The 18,214-nt window shown below is 41.3% G+C and overlaps 1 protein-coding gene across 4 annotated transcripts in view; it reads left to right on the forward strand.

Annotated features, from left to right (window-relative positions):
* rnf220b (ring finger protein 220b) overlaps window positions 1-18,214 on the forward strand; it is a 45,152-nt gene that overhangs the window by 19,901 nt on the left and 7,037 nt on the right. For all 4 annotated transcript variants that reach the window (XM_067512024.1, XM_067512022.1, XM_067512025.1 and 1 more), the window contains 4 exons: window positions 16,048-16,174; window positions 17,027-17,069; window positions 17,174-17,266; window positions 18,070-18,112. In XM_067512024.1, the coding sequence (XP_067368125.1) occupies window positions 16,048-16,174; window positions 17,027-17,069; window positions 17,174-17,266; window positions 18,070-18,112 (306 nt within the window). The remainder of the gene's footprint in view (window positions 1-16,047; window positions 16,175-17,026; window positions 17,070-17,173; window positions 17,267-18,069; window positions 18,113-18,214) is intronic.

An 18,214-nucleotide genomic window follows, 5' to 3' on the forward strand; every position in this document is an offset into this window, starting at 1 on the left:
GGAGCCTTTGTGAGCAAAGACGTATGTGAAAATATTTTCCCTTTTGCACTCTCTTTATCGTCTAGTTGGACAAAGTGTTTACAGAGACTGGCTGTGACTGACTTTGACACAAATAAATTGACTAGTGTCACTTATTCAGCTTAGTGATCATTATGCACATATGACCATTAGGCCTATTGGAAGTCAGGCTTTTCTTGCCGGCTGAGGAACACAAATACATGTGTGCATATGGAGGGTTGACATAGGAGAAGTGAGAGTTGGAACGAATGACACCCTGTCAGAGATAACGAGGTGGCAGAGATAGAGAGGAAGGGATGGAGGAGGATAGAGAAAAAGAGAGAGGGAGAGAGAGATGCAGCGAAGCGCCTCAGCCTGAGCTTCCCAACGACAACCCTCAGCTCAATATGGCCGCCCACACCAGCCGTCTGATTTGTTGACAAATGAGTGGGAGAGGTGTCAGTCAGAACGCCACGAAGGGAGAGACGCACCTCATTACTCCTGGGGATAATTGCCCAACGACGCGGGGGCACAACACTCGCCTCACAGGGAGAGGGGAGGGAGAGAGGGAGCCGGAGTCAGGGAGGCAATGCTAGGCATGATGGGAAATCAAACCCCCTCAGTGGCGGTCGCCAAGGGGAGCGCCTGACAGATGAAAGGGACCAGAGAAAGACAGAGAAAGAGGAGAGAGAGCACCCAAAGGCTCGACAGATCAGAGGGGGACACCATCGAAAATAATGACAATGAAAAGGTGTGGGGGGCAGAGATGGAAAGGGGTGAAGGCAGGAGGGGGGGACGCCGATACACGCTCTCATACATATCACCAAAAGGAAACTTTTCATCCCACACATAAAGGGCGGGAGCAGGGACGAGTTGTCTTAAGAAAAGTTTGGATTGTGTGCTGTGTGTGTCTATGCATATGTGTGTGTCTTTGTTGAGACGTGCTGATTTTTGTCGCTGGTTGGTGTCTGAGTGACAGGGCCAGGGAGGCGGAGTGGCAGGAAGGAATCTCAATATGGAATTTTAATAAGGACGAGAAAGGAAGAGATGCCAGGCTGCGTGATGGTGTGAGAGGTGTGTCTGTCTGACAATGTTTGCTCTGTGCACTCGTGCATGCGTGCTCCCCTCACCTCCTGATTTTGGGAATCTCATTTGGGGAATGTTGACAAGGACAAAAGATGGGGTGGAACAGAACATGGGATACATTTGGGACAAAAATTGGGGGAAAAAATGGTTTCGTGAACCCTAGAAGCTGCTTTTCCAGCTTTATCCAATTAGATTGGAGCTCAGGCAAACTAAGAGCTTTAATGCAATTGAGCTCCCAGCAGTTTTCTAAGTCTGACATACACTTGTTCCTCTTGACTGGGTAACAGACAGTCACTTCAGGACCAAAAGTCTTAAGTGTTAAGCTTGAAATCTTCTTGTGGTGTGAGAGTGTCTACTGCTCACATACTGCAGCAACATTGGCAATACAAATTCTTACTGAACTAAAAACTAGACCATAAAATCCTTCTTTTACACTTTTAAAGTTTCCTTATTACTGAAATGACTATCTAACTGGGGTTTGCATTTCACTGCTGTATTTTAGCCTTACCCACAATAAATGCACTGTTGGATGTACAGTGTATTTTTGTTGCTAATGTCATCAGACATTGCCCAACCCAAAGAGCAGTCAGTTCAGAGCACAGGTGACCAGGTGCTTTCATATGGTGAAGATCTTGTCAATCTACAAAAGTGCAGGAAGGCCTCTTCTTCCCTTCCACCTCACATTTTTTCTGCCTGTGGCTGTCTCTTGTCCATCTTGTCTTCTTCTGTAGCTATTCTCTCCCAAACATGTTCCTGTTTTATCAGGGAAGGTCTGAGATGCACGGTCTGCTCTGACAGCTGTTTAAACAGCCACGCTTGCTTTCAAAGGGCAGATGTCTTCGCTGGAGCAAGTCATGCTTATTTTCCTCAAGGAGTTGCTCTCCACCACAGGCCTGAGCTGGAAATAAAATGGCCCCTTACCAGAATCATGTGTTGGAAAACCGGAGGAGCAGAGTGGCAAAACACACCATGAACAGACACTGAGAGAGTGGTGTGTCTTACTATGGTGGCAAAACTGTGCGAGAGCTGTGATAACTAGGGCCAGATGTCTAAGAGCTTCTGTGTTGTGATGCTTGTAACACGTTGCACTTCTGGATGTGGAGAAAACTGATTAGTGAAACTGCCAACATTTCTCTGGTCTCATGTTGCAGCTTGTGCGTTGTACGTTTGGTGAATATTGCTGATATCACAAAACCAAACTTCATTGTTAGTTTCAACATTTTGTCAGACATAGTTTCAGTGTGTATCCTGATCATTCTACTGACTGGTTGTCAGTTGTAGTTTTTGCTGTTTGTGGTTTTTAACTAAAGGTAATGTAGACAAAACACAGTATTTCAATCTGTCTTTTTCAGTGGTAGTTGGTGTGTCAGGGCCCTTCAGAGTATTGCTTTTGAAAACACTTGAGAACTGTGCAGAAATGTAAACAGGCACAATTAACGTGAAACACAAAAACCTAAGTGTGTGAATATAGTTACTGAACATTCACAAATAATCTGTGAACAAGCCAATCGAATCAGACATGGGCCATTTAAATTCTTCCCCTACTGGGATGATCAGACACTGAGAGACTCACCAAATCCTCACCTGACTGAATAGAAATCTTTTGGGAAGCTAATAGGTGGAAACATTTATGTGTAACACACCCCAAGGATTCTCCACCAGGTGCACTCAGTGTGTAAGTGTCCTCCACGGTCGGTTATTCATGGGTTGTTAGCGCACTAGTGTGGCGCCCGAACAAAATCAATATTACATAGAATTATCTTAGATTTTTCATGGATTATGTCTACAGTGAAATTTGATGGGTTTGAGCTTGATCCACACCCAGTTTAATATGTGTGTGCTTGTGTGTGTGCGTGCAGACATGCGTGTGTGTGTGTGTGTGTGTGTGTGTGAGGAGCTTGTGGCTTTTCAATCATAAACCCTTTAAATTTACATCATTATACAGTTGCCAGTAATAACTTGTTAACTTTATATACATTTATTTGTGCATATTTGTTTGTATCCCAACGACATTTCTCCATGTCTCTTTCTCTATCTTGCCCTCTCTCTCGCTCTCTCACACACACACACACACACACACACACACACACACACACACACACACAGAGGCAAGGACATATAGTTGTGTGTGCTGATTTGATAACAGGGAGGGCGTCTTTGCACCGTGTTTTCTGTGTAGCAGTGGTTGACGGCTGCCCGTATTGACTCCAGCTTCCTGTTGAAAGACAGTGTTTACAACCCGCTGGCAGACCACAGGAGATCAATAGCACCACTCGATGCTCATGCATACACATACAGTATCTGCTGCCCGCTATTATTCCCAGGGTGTATAGACATTATCAGGCAGACTTGCACATGCTTATGTCTAGTTTTTTGTTCCTTATTTCTTATTTTACTCTTATGTGAACTTTAACAAACAAACTTTCGTAGGAAGTGAAGTAATACAGTGATAAAAGTGAAGCAACATATATGGGACAACTGGAAAATGTTGACAGGGAGTAGCAAAGAAAAAAGAAACAGACACAAAGAGAATGCTGTCATTCAGCTAGAACATAAAAAGTATAAAAATAAATCCCATATCCTTTTTGATTTACTAAACAATAATCATTTTCCCCTGACAGTGAGACTTTCTGCAGCCACAGTCAATATGTTGTTAAAGCTGCAGTGTCCCTAACATGGTGATGTTCATCCAGCTCTCTGCTGGTCTTCTTGATTTCAAACAGTCAGGGAGGACACATTACAATATTAATGGTGGTTGTGTTTGATGTGAGAGCATGCCGCAGTTGACTGTTCCCCCTCCTGTTGTGATGGTAGTTTGTTCTCCTAATGTTCTCCTGAGTAAAAGGGGCTTTCATCCTGGCAGGAGGGAAAACTGGTCTTGGCTTTTGGTTCACTCCCTTTATTTTATACGCACTGGAATTGGGAACATGCAAGTTTTTCCCTGCGTATTTTTTACGTGTTTTCTTTTTGTCCTTATATGAGTTTGTGAATGCATCAGAAGTACCTTGTGTGTATTTGTGTGTGTGATACAACTTCAATGTAGGCAGCTGTGGAAGTTTCATAGTGTCAGTGGACCACACGGCTTGTGGGAGACAGACAGGATTTCTATAAGTCTGGCAGAAGGCTTTTACAGTAGCAGGGGGAAATCTGTGTGTGTGTGTGTGTGTGTGTGTGTGTGTGTGTGTGTGTGTGTGTGTGTGTGTGTGTGTGTGTGTGTGTGTGTGTGTGTGTGTGTGTGTGCGTGCGTGTGGGCGCATGGGGTTCTTTTTGTGGTGACCATCAGCACCTGTTAGGCAGTCAACAGACTGTTCTGCAGAAACATGAGTCAAAACACTTATTGTTGTCGCTGCATCTGCTTCTGTCTCCTCTTGTGTTTGACCCACACAAACTGTGTTACTTCTGTGTAGAGAGGCTTGAGTAGACAGAAAGACACAGGGAAAGAAAAACATTGAAAGAAAGAGAGAAGGTCGTAATGAGTGCAGGGCCCGGGGGTTGTTAAAACAACATACTTGTTTTAACAGAGGCAATGTTTCCGTCTTCCCCTCGCTCCATTTTTCCCTTCTTCTTCTGTCTTTGCCCACCTGATCGACCTGCATCATGGCTACCTCTGATCTCACATCAAAGACTCAGTGTGTGTGTGTGTGTGTGTGTGTGTGCATAAAAAAGGCTTAGGACTCACATGTTCATAAGAAATAGCACGCACACACACACGTGCGCACAAACTCACATCCTCCGTCCTGTCCCCAGAGCCTAACAAATCAGTCAGGCAGATAGAGAGGGCAGGAAGGCCAAATACTAGGGTTAAACACATGCTGCTGAGGAGCAGCACAGATAGACAGCAAGACCCCATCAATCCTGTAGTACACGTCTGGATGGCAGCCAGAAACCTGCATATATACAGTCTATCATATAAAGCATGTGTGTGCCTTTAGTACATGTGCGTCTAACTAGTGTCACACACAGATCTCATTACAACATGTCAGTTGCGCTTGTTGCGAGTCTCCCAGCTGTGCAGGAGCTTGAAAAAAGCCAATAAGTCATAGTTAGGCCAAGCGTGATAGCTTTTCTTCCCTCATGACTGCCCGACATTATTCAGGGGCCTTTGTACACCATCAGATGTGTAATTAAGAAATTAAACAGAATTTGAATTAACCACAGGTATCTTTAGGGATCTTACTGTCTGGGAATTATTTACAGTATATCCTAAAGTTTGTATCACTTGCTCCTTCGCTCATTCTCTTCTCATTCTATATGATAATAATTAAAAAAATGTAACACTTCAAAGGGCAACACTTTACATGCAAATACATTTCTACATATTTTCTACATATAAAAACATTTTGCACTACATCAGTCATCAGGTAAAGGGGAGTTTTCAATAGTAATTTATGAGGATAATAGAAAATAATTTGCTATAATCTATGTTGAAGATAAATTTAGATTTAGATTGTGCTATTGTCTGTCATTAGTGACAGGATGACACTGATCTCTAAAATGTAGTGCATTGTGTTTATTCATGTTTAAATATTGTACAAACAATGTTCACTTTGTTTGCTTCACTGTGGGTTTTTTTTTTATATGGCAGTTTATTAAAATTGCAGAATCGGAAAACTCAAATGAAATGGCAGAGGCTAAATACAGTGCACTGTGATGTTGGAAGCAGCTTCAGGAGAAGTTTTTAAGTGTACATGTAACATTTCAAACATAGCAAAGTTAAAGCGAAGTACAGATTATGTGCACATGCATCCTAAAGACTCTCTGATCCATTTAGTCACTTCCAGGGCAGCTTAACCATTTGCCAAACTCCCATCAGTGCCAGCACATCTCATCCTTAAAGGTCAAAGTTTGCCAGGATTGACCCCTCACCCCGCTGTGTAGGGGTGTAAACACTCCCCCAATTCTCCTCAGAGAATGGCATTGAGTCTGGGCCATAAATCACAGCACTGATAATTGGTAGGAAAACAGCAGTCCAGCAGTATATAACCTTTTACGTGTCGTCTCAACTCTTTATTATGGTGCTAATGAGTAGTTGTGGATCAGGGTTAGAGCCGCAAGCAAAGGGGGTGGAAGAAGGGTTCACCTCAGTAAAATACGGGCTACTGGTTGCTTAGATGCACGTACACACACACACACACACACACACACACACACACACACACACACACACACACACACACGTATTTATATATGTGTGTGTGTACACACATATATAAATACATAAACACAAGAACTCAGTGTGTACTTGACATACACACCCACAGACTGGAGCACAGGCAGATACCCAACTACACACAGGAAAACACTCACGCTTAAGGATATGCGCGTATGCAAACATTCCCTCACACATATACATATGCAATTGCACACACACACACACACACACACACACACACACACACACACACACACACACACACACACACACAGACACACAGTGGCTGGCAGGCTCAGCAGTGTCCATTACAGGCTGCCATTAGTATGGAGATTGTGCTAATTGTCCCCATAGACCACACAGGCGGTGCTCGACAGGCCCGCTGTGAAGCTGAGTAAGAGCAGGGACTCTGCTTTACGCATGCTATTGTCTCGGCCGTGACCCTATTAGTGCAATTACAAATCAATCACCGAATGATTATGGGATACATGCTGTGGATTGTTTCGATGCAAATGAAATCATTATAGCACATCAAGTGGCTACGCGACTGTAGCTAACAAAAGCCATACAGTTGCTTTACCTCATATAACACTGTAGAATATTATAATAATCCTATTGGAAATTCATCTTGTGGCACCATCAAGTAGGTTTCCTCCACTGTTTTACTTATTTTTAAAATTTCAAAGGACATTTTAAAACACCTTGGTTTATGTTAGAAAGTAGCGCAAAAAAAAAAACCCACTGTGATACATGTCTTCAGTGTTTCACTATATATATATATATATAACTGGGCACAAGCTCTGTTATGGCAGATCAAAAAAAAAAAATTCAAAAATCAAATATAAAGGTTAGGTCTATACTGATATGTTTGGCTTCTGCTGGTCATTTAGAGGTTCAAACTATTAAACCATCCTGTCAGTGACTAAAATGTTGCACTGGTTGGCATTTTTACCAATTCTGTTCTAACACTCAAATCTAAATATGCAAGACATATATGCACACTTATGTATACATAACTTCCTTTTTTGTTAAATTCTTATTGTATTTTGTGGGTTTTACAGGAAAGTTCATACAATGCTTCTAGATTGTTAAAAACATGTTTGAATGGTTTTGTTTCATAGCTGTTCTTTTTGTTCATTTACAGTGTTTTTATATGGATAAATATAAATTCTGAGACTTTTCTTTTAATGCTGAATACAACTCTGTGTCAACTAAATTACTTCTGACCAGAGGGGGCTTTAACCAAAAATTGCTGTAAATTTGTTTTTAACTTGAATTACAGTTTAAAATAACAGTTTTTATGTGAGTGGACTGTTGCACTCCAATGTCCTGGGTGGGCTGTTGCAAGGTGCTGCAGATTGGAGAGGGTCCAGGCTCATTAGAAGTGGTTCAAAGCTCCTGATCAGTCAAGTAGAGGAGCTTGAACTGTGAGCAGTTCCTGTGTGACCCTGCAAAGCGAGAACACAGGGTAGAAGATCTATACCCGCTGGCGCTGCCACAGGTCTCTTTGTTCTGCTGTGTTTGCTGACAGGGGGGATCGGAGGGGCGTATCAATGGGATCTCACACTGCGCTGCGCTCACCACAGCTACACAGTGGCGTGTGTAATATACTGAGCACGTACACACACTAAACAGTAAACAGTGTGTTGATACACGCATTTCAACACACACACGCAGTAAAACTATCAGTTACATTAAAGCTCAATTGGTCTTTTTCGCAACAAGACTTTATGTTTAGGAGAGTCAAGCCTCTCCTGGTGCTGGGATACCAGACACAGCACACAGGGATGCTCTGGCCTTTACACTCAGAAGAAAGCATTATTTATTGCTCACCTTTGCAGTGCAATTCTTAAACAACAGTCAATTTACACTATGAGACAGCACACTCTCTATTTAGATCTTTCATGCAGAATAATAGCGTCGCATGGAGCGGACGAAATATCACCAAAAAACAGTATGAAGCAATAAAATCATATTAAATTCATAAAGTTCTATTCACCAGAACGTTCATTGTTGGAGGTTTAGGACTGAATTTGATGCTGCTGTGTTGTATTGGATTGAATACTACACATTGCACTTGGCGGTTCACAATCTAGATCACTTCATATAATTTATAGAGTTGTTTGCGGAAGTTATTGCTTGAAGATGCCACAATATTTAAATAGTTGACCATGCCATTTCGCTGTATATCTGCAATTTTATTAAATACAAAATAACCAAAAAATAATAAGTATTATTTATTTTCACAGAAGGGCTTTTCTGATCTTATTTAAAAAGAAGCAGTCCTCTAAGATTTCTTTATCTTTTACTATTTTATATACACATTCTCCTAATTCCTCTGTCCTTTGTGTATTGGACACTGAAGATAAGCTAGTTAATCTTCTGTAGCTTTCCACCATTTGATGGTAAAACCATTGTCATCTGCCATAATTGTTTGCTCACCCAGGCAGACACAATAACATCCTTTAGGAAGTGTGACTAACCCAAACACACGTGTATCACAGAGCTCCAGGTGCTTGTGGTGTTCTCATACCAGCAGCAGTCAGCGCTGTGATTCTGACAGTATCAGATTTTATCTGGAGAAGTGGTGGGAGGGAGAGATGGCTTATCTGTAATGATCCCCACGGGTGAGGCTAAGAAAAGGAGACGCTGAAAATAAGAAGAATTTCACAAGTTCTGACCAGAGGCCTGCTCACACTGATGTCAAGATTCAAAGCAGGGCTGTTTTATATTCCCAAATCTGGTATAATGACTAGGAGAACACAACTGTGTAGATTTTGTTTGCGTTTGAAGTGAACTGCCAGCTCTAAGTCTCCATTTCGAGTGTTACAACTCCTCACCTGCTCTGCCCATAGTGTATGTGGGACAGGTGTGTGAGGATGAAGCAGGTGGGCCTCTTTTCTTTGCTACAGCAGGACAGAGTGCCAGCTTTTGTGTGTCAGCTGCTTGAAATCACTGAAAGGGAACATCTACAGTAAAACATTATTATTAACTACACAAACACACCCTCATAATCTGGTGATGGTGTTTTTCTCATTCTTTTCGATTTCTTGCCAAACACAAGCGCCACTAGTAAAATAAAATCTAAGAAGAAGTAAAATCTTTTAGTAAACTAGTAAATTATTTTTCATGAACAGATTTAAATTTATTTATTTATCATTATTTTCTGACCTTTTCATAGACAAATGGGTGAAAATTTCTATTCAATTCCAAAAAAATCTTTCAAAAAAACTTCTTCTGGAGTTTCTCCTCTTTCGGCTTTCATGGAATTCTGTGTTTCTTTCTGTCTCTTGTTGTCTGTCTCTTTTTAGTTCTGGTAATATTGTTTTTAAAGCTCTGTTACTGTTTGTACAGTTGGTATATTTGTATGCTATAGTATTAAATTAAATAAATTTACTGCAACAAAATGTGAATTTGAACATGATGAACCCACAAAAAAACAAAAACAAAAGTAAAAGTCTATATATACATATGTTTTTTAGTAACACTCACTTTTTTCCAGGGTTTATTTTTTTTACATTTCAATTGTCATTGTCAACCCACATGTGCGTCCACAAAATATAAACTGTGTTGCAAGAACCTCATTGGTATGTAAAATGTTAAAACCGAATCAGGGACTGGGCTTGTGCTCAGTTTAGTACCTCTGAGTACCTCTTTTCTTCATGCTCTAAATATGCTAATAACTGTAACTTGTACCTCTCACCACCATCTGGGAACACCATCAATTTTTTAATGTGCCTCTTTGCACCTGATAGCGGTATGAAAATAGTCAATGCTCAATTTTTCCAAGATGAAAAAACATTGTCTGCTAATAAATGTTGATACTAGTTTTGCTCTTATTGAGTCTTATTGAAACTTATTGAAACAGTGGCATGGTGTGTTTAGGAACACGAGTCATAGCTGTTGTGCGAATGCAAACAGCGCTAAATGTGTCAGAGTTGGCACGGCAATTACCTACTTGCTGCTAGTTCAACTGTGTGCCCATGTTTTGTTTTTTTTTTCTCATTTTCAGACATTGCCAAATGTAAAAATATCATTAAGTGATGAAGATATAGAGGTAAAAAGTAAAACAAAGATTTCCGCGGTGTTGGAACAGCTGTAAGAAAATCCTTTTTACATGCTTCACTGTTGTTGTTGTTTCAGCATTACTGTCCTGGTTTAATTAAATTCTTCAGGGAGTTCCACAGTAAGGGACACAGGGCTGTCCAGGGCTGTTTGGAAAAGCTGAGTAGTTCATGTAAGCAACAGAGCAATCTTCTCGTTATCTCCTTATTAACCACTAATTGAGAGAAAGATTGAGAGCGAAAAAGAAATAGAGGGGAAAGTAACGATAAGACGAAGAAAAAAATAAAGAGAGGGAGGCAGAGGGAGAGAGAAAGATTATTATCAATCAGTGGTCTGGGTAATAGTTGTAGGTATTTTTTGGGCCAACGTAATTAGCCTCAAATGAGAGCTTGTGACCTGTGTGTTACTTTTATGATGTTTCTCTCATTTTCTCTGTTTTAGTACATATATTTTCATGTAAACAAACATACACACACATGGGCCGAGATGATCATGACAAAATTAATTTATAGATCAGTTTTAAAAGCTTGATATATGTGTATTTTAATCTACATGTATGTTAATGAAAAATATCGCAACAATTAAGACTGAATAAAAATGAAATCACCTAAATAAATAAATAAAAGCTCCTCATTCTTCTTCTCTCTCTTGATGAAAAATCTTTTTAGGATGAGATTATGGTATTAGATTGCCTTGATTGTGTTGAGACAGGTTCAAGTTGTGACAGTGTGGCACAGTTCGAGCTCTGTATATTTTAGTCTAGCAAGTGCATGTTTGATGGCATCAGAATGAGTGACAGGACACCGGTGAACAGCTCTATCTGTGTCCCCTGTCCGCCACTCCTTGATCCAGTGTGACTGCTCTGACTCTGACATGCAGCAATCAGTAATAGCTTGTCATAGCCTGAGTTTGGCATTTGGTAGCCCTGAGTATGAGCTCGATTACATCTCAAGTTTGGGACTGAGGATCAGAAAGGCTGGCTTTTATTTCTGGCTCTTCTGAAATACTTTCTTCAATAAATGTGGACTTTCAAGCTTTTATGAGCAACTAGGCCAATATACAAAAGGATATTCTGTCTAAAAGTCACCCTTCTAAGCCCTTAAGGCAAATACTGTAAATGCTGCATTATGAGACCCAATTTAGTTAGATGGTTTGTCATCCCTGTCTTCTTTTTGCATAGAAAACGTCATTTTAGGCTCCTTGTGAGTTCACACTCACATTCGCATCTTAAAAGCAAAATTTCCATCTGTAATGGCCATTAGAATCCTTGAGATATGAGCTTATAAATAGGACACATTTTTTTTGAATGAAACATATCAGAAAAACTTTTCATACAAATCTGCAGATATTTCCCCATGAGGTAGTAAGTAGCCTCATATCACCACAATATCCAAGGACACTCGTAACTTTCCCTCTGACTTCCAGTCCCTCTCCAATCTGTAACTCACTATCAAAGATCATTGAGCCATGCATCTCAATGAGCCCCAGATTGATTGGTTGGAGCGGAGCGGAGGCAGAGTTCGATCTTTGCCCTCAGGCCCTGGGAAGGGAAATTTGGTCACGGGGACACAGTTGCATGGCTACCCAGTCCACTCTCCATCAACGAGATGATTGGACACTTACATGCTGAGCCACGTCTGCACCTGATGGAACAATTGTAGTGACTAATGGAGAAGATGAGAGAGAGAAAGAGCAAGAGGGAGACAAAGAGATATTGGGGGTTTGTGCGCCGATTGACCTGTGGTCAGTGAGGTTATGTCCATTGATCTGTAGGGCAGAAGAAAAGGGCTTTGGGCTGACGTGCTTCAGAATGAGTCTATTTGGGATTCCTACCTATTCCCACCAGGAGCTTTTTTATGATCCAACTCCCCAGGACTTACAGCTACTGTGTCCTGCTGTTCATGTAATGCCCAGAGCACAACAGAGGCCAAAGGCCAATCAATGTTCTACAAGAGGTTGATACAGATCTTATTAGTCAATGAATGATCATTAGCAGTCTAACGAGGCATTGATTTGTGCAGGGGCCAAAGGTTGCAGTGGTTGCTGTGAGTGTCTTTAATACATTAAACACAATTGATTGCAAAGATGGGGGGATATTCTTGAAGGATGCTGAAATGAGATTGTACAGTGAGCAATTTGAGGTCATGCCAGGAGAGGAAGTTTGCCTTTACCAGTGGTTGAGAATGAGCATAGAGACCAGCAGCACAATGTATTTTATGTGTTACTTGTGGAGCAATACTGCAATTAATAAGAAGCAGGTATCTAGAAGCACTAAGTCAAAAGCAAGTGGACTTGCTGTTTCAAAGGCTGGAGCAGCAGCCTTTGAAAGTTGAGGAAATGACTCTGCTCATAGCAGATGTGTTACTACAGGGCCTATTATGTTGCTCATTAAATACCCAATCTCTCAATAGGCCATTATTTCCCCAATAAAAAAACAAACGGCGGCCTGCATACTTTCCCCTCTCCCCCTCTCTGCTTCAGAGGTTAGCTCTACCTCACAGACGGCAAAAAACCCTGACTAATTTCCTGCATGTGATGCTTTTAAATAGGAAGCAGGCTGCGGGATAGGGTGGGGTACAGGTGTGGCAAGAGCCAATGGCTTTTATAGCCCTTCATCTCCTCTGAAAGTGTGCCAAGGACCTGCCTACACAATCTACCACTGCAGTTAGGAGCCAAGCGTTAACTTTACTCTCCCCGCCAATCTCTACATGTCTACTGCTTATATAGAGTCTGTGCTCGTTATGGCTTTACAGAGGGATTTCTGATGTGCTTGGAGAATTGTTTAATGATTGGGATAATGATGCCAGTTGGAGTGAGTTGTCTCAGCATTATATCGCTAACAAACACAGGAAAAAAAGCATATTCAGCTGACGTAAAATCAGCTCCCCATGGATGCTTGCTTGCATGTCTCCTGCCATTCAAAGCGGTCCAGTCCTCCTCACGTCAATCAGAATTATACACGTCCACAGGTTTGTCTCTGGGGGGGACATTTGTCAGCACGTCTTCCCTGCAGAACAGCCTTTTCATGCCCCAGCATAATGTCAGCGAGTGACATCCAGGCCTGATGTGATGTGGCATTCACTAAAGGTCACGTTAGGCATCTCCGCTCTGTCTGCATCTGTGGAACTGGCAGCCGTCATATGGGTGCTGGCATTGGCCATTACCCAGGCCCTCAGGGGGACTTGATGCTTTAAGGATTTGTCAGCGGGACTCTGATCTCTGTGTTTCAGTGGCGAGTACTGAACCTAGGACAGTCACAGTTCATGTTTTGATGCAGAACAACAGAAACAAGATTTGACCATCAATCATCCATGGGGAGCAGGACGGCAGCGATATCTTGTTGCGTTTCATAAGATAAACTTTACTATCTCATGATGCTCTTGATAGTGGGTTTGCGGCAGGGACACATTTTGATGGGTTACTTGCTTCAGGGGTGTGTTCTTTCCAAATCTATCGGGAGATAAGACAGAGATTGTACTCAGGCATGTTTGTGTATGTTCACCGCTGTGATTTCTTCCTGACGTCTGCTGTGAAAAAAGTATTATTGGCACCAGGTAATTTTATTTTGTTATATACCAGTCCAAATGCAAATGTTTTCCAGTTGTACATGCTAAACTCATAATGACAATAGTTTAGTAGATTTTGTAGTGAGCAAAAAATAGGAATAAAAATGAAATTGTGCTGTTCCACACATTTAGTATAGCTTGACTGAGACTTTAAATGTAGCCACTGCATTGTCAATTCATTGTCAAATTATTGGACAAAGGCTAAACAGCCTAGAAAGGAGGTATTTCCAACAAAGAAAGGATAAGGAAACAATCAGAGAAGAAGAGACAGTGAAGTATAAGCAGACCGGCTGGTCAAAGTCGGCACAGTCGGCTGAGAGACGGCCAATCCATCTGAGGTAGTTGCCTTAGTGAGGGAACAGTTAACAAGCCCCACAGGCAGGTTTTACAGCACCCTGTTGTGTGTCTGAGACCCCCCAGGCTGAAGAGAAACTGAAGCTGACTGATACTGACAGGGTTTATGTGGGCAGGGGCAAAGAGTAGCCGCGGGTGGGGGATGGAGATGTGTAAAAAGGTGGTCATGAACCAACAACTGTCACTTATGAGAGCTAAGCACAAGCGCCAAGTTAGGCCTCATCAAACACACACACACACACACACACACACTCAGACGCACGTATCCAAACATGCACTCTCACACCCTCCAATCTGATGTCAGACAATAGTGAAGGGTGGTGGGGAGGCTATAGTCAGAGGAGGGGGGTTTATCCAAAAAGTGGACCAATAAAACACCTGAAAATCAAATCCCATTGCTCTTATCGTGGCGCCATTCAGAGACGTTATCTGTGCAGGTAATGTGGTTATAAATTCAATTTCAGCCCAGAGATTTCATTGTTTACTGATGCCTGCATGTTCTGGGCGGCAGAGCGCGGAAAGCCCAGGAACGCTCGATGCGTGTCGGGAAAAGTCATTTATGCTTTCGCAAGAGGATGCAAAAAAGGTGTGTGAGGGGGGTGAAACCAGAAGACCTGTCATTTTCCCAAGGACACCTGACTCCACTTTCTATTTTTTACCCCTTATGTTTTATTTAGAGGCCATTTTGTCCTATTTGGTTCCTCATTATGAGGCTCATAGCTCAACTGATGTCAGGGGCCGGCACCTGCCAACAGACAAGCTTGTCATGTTGCTGGTCATTTGCAGGAGTGCCTCAGTGTTTGGGTTGTAGGGTCCTCAAGCAAATTCCATCTACCATGCTCCACAGACACAGAGGCAGAAAGTGTCAAAAGTCCTAACCTGTTTGTGATGGTCTGTATTAGAAAGAGTTAAACTGTGATTGTGAATATTCTCATTTGTTTTCACTTGACTGTACTGTGATGGGAAATTAGGTGAATCTTGCCTACTAGCACTCTGCATGTGATTGATGGCTTTAAGAAGTAAAGTACCTCATCTACTAGGTAAAATCTTGATATAGTAGAGCTCCTCGGGCTTCCAGCTGGCTGCTTATGGCAGTAATCCATCAGTGGGGCCCAATGGGCCGAGTGGCCCTTCTGGGTAATGTTCCCATTGACAGCCTATGATGTCAACGCACTGACAGCAGGGGGCTATAGCAGTCTGTCTGTTTGTGTGTGTGTAACCTTATTTTACTCTCATTCCCACTGTCTGTCAATAGTACAGATAGGTCTACCGAACACACACTGCAGTGTAGTAGCATTGGTGGAAAGTAACTAAGTACATTTACTTTTTAAATTTCAAGTATTATCATACTTCTATAAACGTCAACTCCAACAAATCTTACACGCAATATGTTTCACTCTAACTAGTAAGAGTTGCGGTTTAATAATTAATATCCAAAATAGATAGTGTGATTATGGTTTCCTCTAAAGTGCTAAATGTTAAGCCACCAAGGCAGTAAGAAAAACATATGCACACAATATTTCTAAGTAAAAAAAATAAAAACTGTCTATTATTAAATAATTTGTAAAACAATTCAGCATGCACTGCATTAGAAGGTTCTTGGCTTTTAATATTTTAGGTGCTTTTTCCCATAAATAAATCAATATTTTACTTAAAGAAGGTTATCCAAGATTTTCTACTTTTAATGTTTTTACTCTATTATACTGCTACTTTTACTTAGATGATCTAAATAATTTCCCTCACTCTGGAGATCGGGATTACATTTAAATGATCATGCAGTCATTCTGCTAACATCTCCTTTAACATTGTCATCTTTCCTCTATCCAGGTAGGGTGAAGGGTCTCTATGATGCTCAGGCCCCAATGTGTCCAGTCTGCCATGCCATTCTGCGCCCGGGAGAGCTGCAAGATCATATGGAGCAGGAGTTAGCCAAACTTACCCATCTACAAATCAGGTATCACACTGTCACCTGATTTCACTCATGTAAATCTCATACATATTCTCTATCTTCTGACATTCTCTTTATTTTACATCATTCAATTGTTGAGTATTACATCAATTCTTTTTCAATTTTTCTTTTTTTCTTCCAACTTTTCATTTGATCTGTTTAGACATTTGTCATTATTTTCTTGCTTTATATTCTGTTCGGCTTTACACAAATAATTAATGTTGACAGATTTTGTAGCTACAGGGACGTCCCCCCTCCCCCATCTTAGTTTCCCTCGGTGGTATCTCCCATCTTCTCTGTCACCTGCGTGCACTGTTTACAAGCTGCCTCATTGTTCCCTACATATTTCATATTACAGCCTCCGGCCTCAAGGCGACAAATCATACAGCGGGCAGATAATGTCCTGCTAATGGCTGCTTTGAGCCCTACACACATGCACATTCGCAGCCTAAAACATAAACACAAGGATCGGAGGTGTATACACACACACGCGCGCGCATTACCTGCTGCTTAGAACAGAAGAATGATTCCTCCAATAAAGACATTACACTCCAAATCTGCTTAACCACCGCTCCGTGGACAGTAATGGTTTCAAATTGAACTTGGCCCACGGGGAAGCTTTGTATGTGTGTGTGTTTATGTCTGTGTACAGTATCTGTGTGATAGACATAAAGTGTGAAAAAGTAAAATGTGATTATGCACAGACAAAAGCAGAAATGACATTTACAGGATATTATTTTGTTTGTATATTGTACCGGAAGATGTAGTTGATGTACTGTGTGTGTGTGTGTGTTGTGTGACTTTTCAAGGTTGTTTATTATGCAGGCTTCTGTATTGTTTTGCCTCTTGCCTCTACAGTACCACTCCAGTGCAGAATGACCACCTCGTAAGGACCCCAAAGGTAAACACAGTTGTGTTCAAGACTTTCATTAAAACACGTCTCCTATGACTCCTATGATCTTGCCTTTAACTCTTTTTCTTTCTGTTACTTGTTTTTCTGTCTAGTCTCTCATTCTGCCTCTGCATATAAAGCACGAAGGAGGTTCCCCCACCTCTCCCCCCCGACCGGCCGAGGACACCCACTCTGATCGGTACCAGGTGAGGTTAAAAATGTGGAAATCAGTATGAAGTTGTCACCGTAATGTAATTCAAATGGCCCTTTCTGTACAGCTTTTTCTAAAGAAGTAGAGAAACCGAAAGAATCAAAGACTTTACAGAAGCATAAACATACATTCACAGTAATATGTAGTTTTATGTACATTTGTTATGTTCATAATGCAGGTAGTGGATCTGTGAAATTTACAGGTAGTTTTACATCATTATACAAAGTGCATATTTAATACTTTTGATTAGTGCACTGTAAGCACACTGGACATGTAGTAGTTAGCAACATCATAAAAACATAGTTTTCCGGTGGTGTGTTGCCAATGACTCACAAGTTCTATTGGCCTGAGGTACAGAAAACACTGCACTCAACACCAACCACCTCACTTTAAAGTAATATGTTCATGGGCAGTCAAGTTTGAAAAGTTTGTTTCAAATCTGTACAACCTGTTACAATATACAGTACTTTCCTAAACACTTCATTTGAATAGGGACAAGTCCTAAAGAAGACCAACAGAACAGGGTTCCCTCCTACACGACAGACGGATATGCATTAATTGCCATACATACACATCAGAATGAGTAACTCAAGTGTGTAAATAAATTAAAAACAGAATATCACTTACTCAAGACTGTTTTAGAGCTGTAGATCACCTACTTTATTTAGGTTATTTTGATTATAGCTACAAGTGTTATATCTGTCATTAACACTTCTAAGGTTTTTAAATCCACCAGGTTACTTTGTAAAAGAAAATGAAATGGAGTTGACTCTGATATTGCTCTTCTGTTTGTTGCAGACGTTTCTCCGTGTGCGAGCCAACAGACACACAAGACTAAATGGTACGTTGTTGCATGCATAGTGGACTTGTTGTGTTTCATTGTAGTTTATCGTTAACAGAGAGTTTGCAGTTTTATAAGGCTCTAAATTTGAAACGTAAGCAG

Source organism: Channa argus, chromosome 8, assembly GCF_033026475.1.
Source record: "Channa argus isolate prfri chromosome 8, Channa argus male v1.0, whole genome shotgun sequence".
In the NCBI taxonomy this organism is placed as follows: domain Eukaryota; kingdom Metazoa; phylum Chordata; class Actinopteri; order Anabantiformes; family Channidae; genus Channa; species Channa argus.